Source organism: Andrographis paniculata, unplaced genomic scaffold (assembly GCF_009805555.1).
Source record: "Andrographis paniculata isolate CXL003 unplaced genomic scaffold, ASM980555v1 Contig264END, whole genome shotgun sequence".
Lineage (NCBI taxonomy): Eukaryota > Viridiplantae > Streptophyta > Magnoliopsida > Lamiales > Acanthaceae > Andrographis > Andrographis paniculata.
The window spans coordinates 27501-32124 of record NW_026137551.1 but is presented as its reverse complement, the minus strand read 5'-3'; the positions used below and the strand labels follow the sequence as shown (position 1 = coordinate 32124).

At 48.8% G+C, this 4624-nt stretch overlaps 1 protein-coding gene and 1 pseudogene across 1 annotated transcript; both read right to left on the bottom strand.

The window, feature by feature from the left end:
• Positions 1–1035: 1035 nt before the first annotated feature.
• LOC127245991 (uncharacterized) lies at positions 1036–3792 on the bottom strand. Its single transcript, XM_051267150.1, has one exon. It carries the CDS (start codon positions 3178–3180, stop codon positions 1213–1215), a length of 1968 nt encoding a protein of 655 aa, XP_051123107.1. The 5' UTR covers positions 3181–3792; the 3' UTR covers positions 1036–1212.
• A 101-nt stretch (positions 3793–3893) lies between these two features.
• The window catches only part of LOC127245993 (uncharacterized), a 10402-nt pseudogene continuing 9671 nt past the window's right edge, over positions 3894–4624 (bottom strand).

The following is a 4624-nucleotide window of genomic DNA, read 5'->3' as shown; positions in this document are numbered from 1 at the left end:
ATGAGCGAAGAACAATAAGGGCCAGCCGGACTCTACCTGCCGGGCCTGTGTATTCGGGAACCTCCGGGGAAATACAGTTATAAGTGCGAATAAGTGCGAACAGGCTCATCACTCTAATGTCTCGCCCAGGTCGAAAGGGTTCTAAGCCTTTCCCCTTCCTTAGCTACTGACGACAGAATGGTTGGCACATTATTAAGAATTCCAGGTGATATGAACGATACGCTAGTTCGGGTCTTGAAAATCCTTTATTCAATGTCCAGAGAGTGACTCTTTCCTGCTTCCGATGGCAACTGGCTTGGAAGTGGACTTGATTGATTGTCTTCCCCATATGAGACGAGGGGAATCTTCGGTAGGAGTATCTAAGAGATGTTCTAAGAGACTATTAAGAGCCACAATCACAGGGATATATTACCTGAGGATGGTTACTACAGATCCCTTCTATATATATATATTTATAGCTACCTTTAAAAGAAATCCTATATCGGGAGAAATTAGGGCTGCTGGTTTTAAGCACAATGGAGCAGGGGACAACATAGACCATAGACCGAAAAAGAGTAGAAGAAGAAGAGAAGTAAGAACAACGAAGCGAGTGTCTCTCATGTAAGAATATTGTAAGGCTTCCCCAAGGCAAAAAGAATTCTAGAAGTTTCTCTGATACTTAAAACACCTGATAGACCTGGAGCTGGCAATCGCAGCAAGGGAGTGCGTTGCCTTCTTCAGATGGAAATGATCTCTGGGAAGATTGGTGTGGCTCGTCAAGTAAAAATCTCCTTTCCCAACTGCTTTATCGAGCCTGCTCTCCAGGATCCTAATTCCATCCTCAGGCTATGACTCACTTCGTCCCTCACTAAGATCTGTCGTATATAATAGGAATAGATTCAGTCTGGACAGCTGTTTAAAGAAAGGGATCCGTCTTCCTTCCATTCTTCGGAGCACCTAGCAAGGCCAGTGAAATGAGTCAATTTGGATTGTTTGTTTTGTTTGTTTTTATTTTAATAGGAAGAGTGATTTCGTAAATGCGAGGTACCGGGGGGCTTCCAGGCCGACGGAAATACAAGTCATGAACGATAGCGAAGCCAAGCCGGATAGGCTTTTTTATGTCGAAAGCCCCAAAACTTTCTATCTTATAACAGACAACTAACGCAAGCCTACTCAACTAATTTCATAAGTCAAGGCCTGTTCGCATCGCAAACTAATAGAAAAAAACAACTACTAGACGTCACTATACGTTGAGTGCTCCTTGTTGTTCGGATCTTGACCGGATCCGAGCTTCCCAAGCTCTATGCTGTTGGGGAATTCTGCAAGGGTCTTACCGCCTTCTTGATTGACTCTATTTGAGTCTTTGGAGTACTTTGGGATTATATTCCGCGCCGAGGATTTGTGCTTGTGGGCCGGGGTGAATATTGCAGACCAGCGGATCAGGTGGTCGACAATTGTTCGGACTTGGTAAAGGTTGTCGCGGCACCTGTAGTAGGACAGAGGACTTATCGCGATGCCCGCGGACCAATTTACGATGTCTCCGTCGCTGACGTTCGTCAAGCAGGCGACGTGGATTGGCCAGGGTCTTCTTCGGCTAATGAGACCTCGATCCCGAAGCCTTCGGAGTATCTTTTTGATAGGCGCCTCCATTTGTATGGGGAATTCGCTGCTGATAGATCTCGCCCAGTGCCCCCCTCCTTCCCCCGCCGCCTTCCGACCCGCGGGAGTATACAATGAGAACTTCCGGGCATGAGTGCTCGATCGTGAGACTGCCTGTTGAACGTCCGATGGCACCTTGCTCCGACCTGAGCTATGCAACATATAGATCCCCCTTGATCCTTGCCGGATGTGCTTGACGGTCCCCCATAATACGCTCACTTGGGGACTTCTTACTCCAGCTGTTCCAAGAGTCTCCGCTAGTTGAACCGCGTCCAGTAGACTCCCTGTTCCGCTCATCCCCTTTGTCAGCTCTTTGATCGGGATACTATTACCGAGGTTCCTAAACTTTCCATGGATGGCCGAGCGTAGGTGGCAAGCAGTTATATGGATACGGTGCTTTACCCGTAGACGCTTCTCCAGCTCTCGCAAGAATTGTATGGGAGTCGTCCTCGGAGGGACTTCCCGAATGACCGTACCGAGGAATTCTACCGTACTCCGTGCAGCTAGTGTTGTTGATCCTGCAGAGTCTACCCAAAGGTTCAGGCCGGATTGTAGAAAGTGGTTGATACATTTTTGTATTTCTATGATAAGCTCTACGGCACCCACGATTCCCAGTAGTAAGTAGTCGGCATATCGCGCGTAACAAATCCTTATGTTGGAATGGGTTTTTAAGGGGGCCAGCTTACGGGCCAGGCCTCTCTCTGACCTGATAACTAGTATCGCCTCCCCGCCCAGCTCTATCAGCAGGCCCTTTCTTTTGCAAGACTTAAAAAACTCTCTCATGGCCCAATTATTATTACAGCGTTCTCTACCATAGAATTCGGCCTTCGGGGTCAACCCGGCGGCTTCTATGAGGAAGGCGGCGCAAAGGAGGCTCGAGGGTTTGTTAAGGAAGGCGGCAAGGGCCGACGAAGGGGGGAAAACGAAAGGCCTTTTCTGGTCCCCCCTGAGCCGGGGGGTGCTTGTGGGGGGGGTGTGCCACGACGAAACAAGGGAATTCAAGGCCGCTTTGCGTTGGATGCTCTTTACCCTCCCCACAATGATGGCTCTGTTGTCTTGGGGAGCGTTGAAGCTTGCTTCTTCTCCAGAGTTATCTTGGTCATCAATACGACCTGTCCTTAATAGAACCGATCGAATTCTCTGAACAATCGGAATTTCGTACTTCTGCCGGATCCTCCCTATGTCCTGATCGAGCTTGTGTAGGTAGATGTTGCCTGGTAGGACCGATAGTAATACACTGTGTGGGACGGAGTAAGGGCCCTTCTCACCTCCTACGAGTCGTCCGGCGGAAAAGACTTTTTGAATGGAGTAAAAGAACTTGGGATCGTCGATCTCTTCCTTAAAGATTGAGATGAGTCGATGTCGGTCGATGGTGTGAAAAGACTTCCTGATGTCGAATTCCAAAAACCAGCGAGAGGTTCCCCACTCTTCTTTGATCCGTCTTAGGACCGAGTGGCAGCCTCGACCCGAGCGGAAGTGCGATGTGTCTGGAAACTCGGGATCGTAAATGGATTCGAGTACCATTCTGATCGCCTCTTTCATGATCCTTTCTATAGGTAGAACTCCTGTGAGCGGTCTAAACTTCGATCCTTATTTCTTTCTGAATATTGTAAAGTAAAGGTACGCAAAGCCCGTTTTTTGCTCCCTCTATTGATAGATCAAGGGCCCTCCTGCCGTCGTTTCAGTGACTCATAGGGTTTCCCTCAGCTCAGTCTTTTTGGTTCTTGAGAATGGTCGCCACCTCCCAGGACCGGAATGATTATCCCTGCCCGATGGGTCTACATCCATCCCTGAATGTCGTCGGGTACTGTTAACTTCCCCGCCATTCTTGTAACTGTCACCTGTAATCCGCGCAGGTGTGTCCGCACCCCCCTGAGTGGACGAGAAAGAAAGGATTTCTCGGAGCAACCAGACCCAGGAGTCAACTTTCCCGTATGAGCATTCGGTACATGTATCAGTCCGTGGAAGAGTTCAAGGGTCACCACTACGGAGGATCTCCCCCCTAATCTTAGATAGGTCGTCTGAGGGTTCGCCGCGGTTCATTGCTGTGCTTACACACTAGGCTACCCTTTTCCGAAAGCTCCGCGGGACCACCTACCACTAGTCTTCGGCCGGAGGGGTTTATTGCACAAAAACGCCGGGACGCGGGCGGACGAAAAGGGAAGCCCAACGAATGTCAGATGCAAAGCCCCGCACCTCATTAAGATCATATTGGCATACTCTCCCAAAAAAAAAAGAGCAGACCCCATTGAAGACGAGAGTGAGGTACAACAAGGTTGTTAAAACTTCCACCGCCCTTCTCACGGAGCCGTACGTGGACGTTACCGCTCATACAGCTCCCAGCCTGCAAGCAGTTAGCCTTCCTCTACAAGGAATGGAAGTGTGGATGAATCGACATCAAATAGAGGAATTCTTTTTTGACTTTTGTCAAACAAAGGGCAATGAAGGAAACGAAGTTGTCACTCGATCGAAAGGATATAAGACATAACGAAATCTTAGCTTCGTTGACTTTCTGAGGTATAACCTTCGCCACGACATTAGTGGCTTAGCTCTTCGCGCTTCCCGCAGGATAGAGAGAGAGTCAAGGGGGGGCGGTACGGAAGATTGGTCCGCGGAGAAAAGCTGAGTTTTTCGGTTCGCTCCCCCTATGTGGTCGGCCTTCTTACCAGTCTGCCTCCTTTCTCTTGATGGAATATTGATATACCCGAGCGTAAGCTTTGCTTTCGTTCTTCACCGGCGCTCTTAGGATGTATCACTCATCCCGCTCCTAAGGTAAGGAGTCTTCTGTGTGTTATAATCTTTACGGGAATGAATCGCATATGTTGGTTGAGAATTGCTCTGGAATTCATTGATAATGACTTTGCCAGGTTCTAGGGGGCTACTCTTATTTTTTGTCGATCGAGCCGCTCTCCCGGGTATTAATCACTCGTCCAGCCCTCTGAACGAACTTGTACAATCGATGCCACAAAGATAGCCAACTCTATTA

Coding starts and splice junctions, on each gene's coding strand:
- LOC127245991 (XM_051267150.1), bottom strand. CDS start 3,180: ATGAAAGAGGCGATCAGAATGGTACTCGAATCCATTTACGATCCCGAG.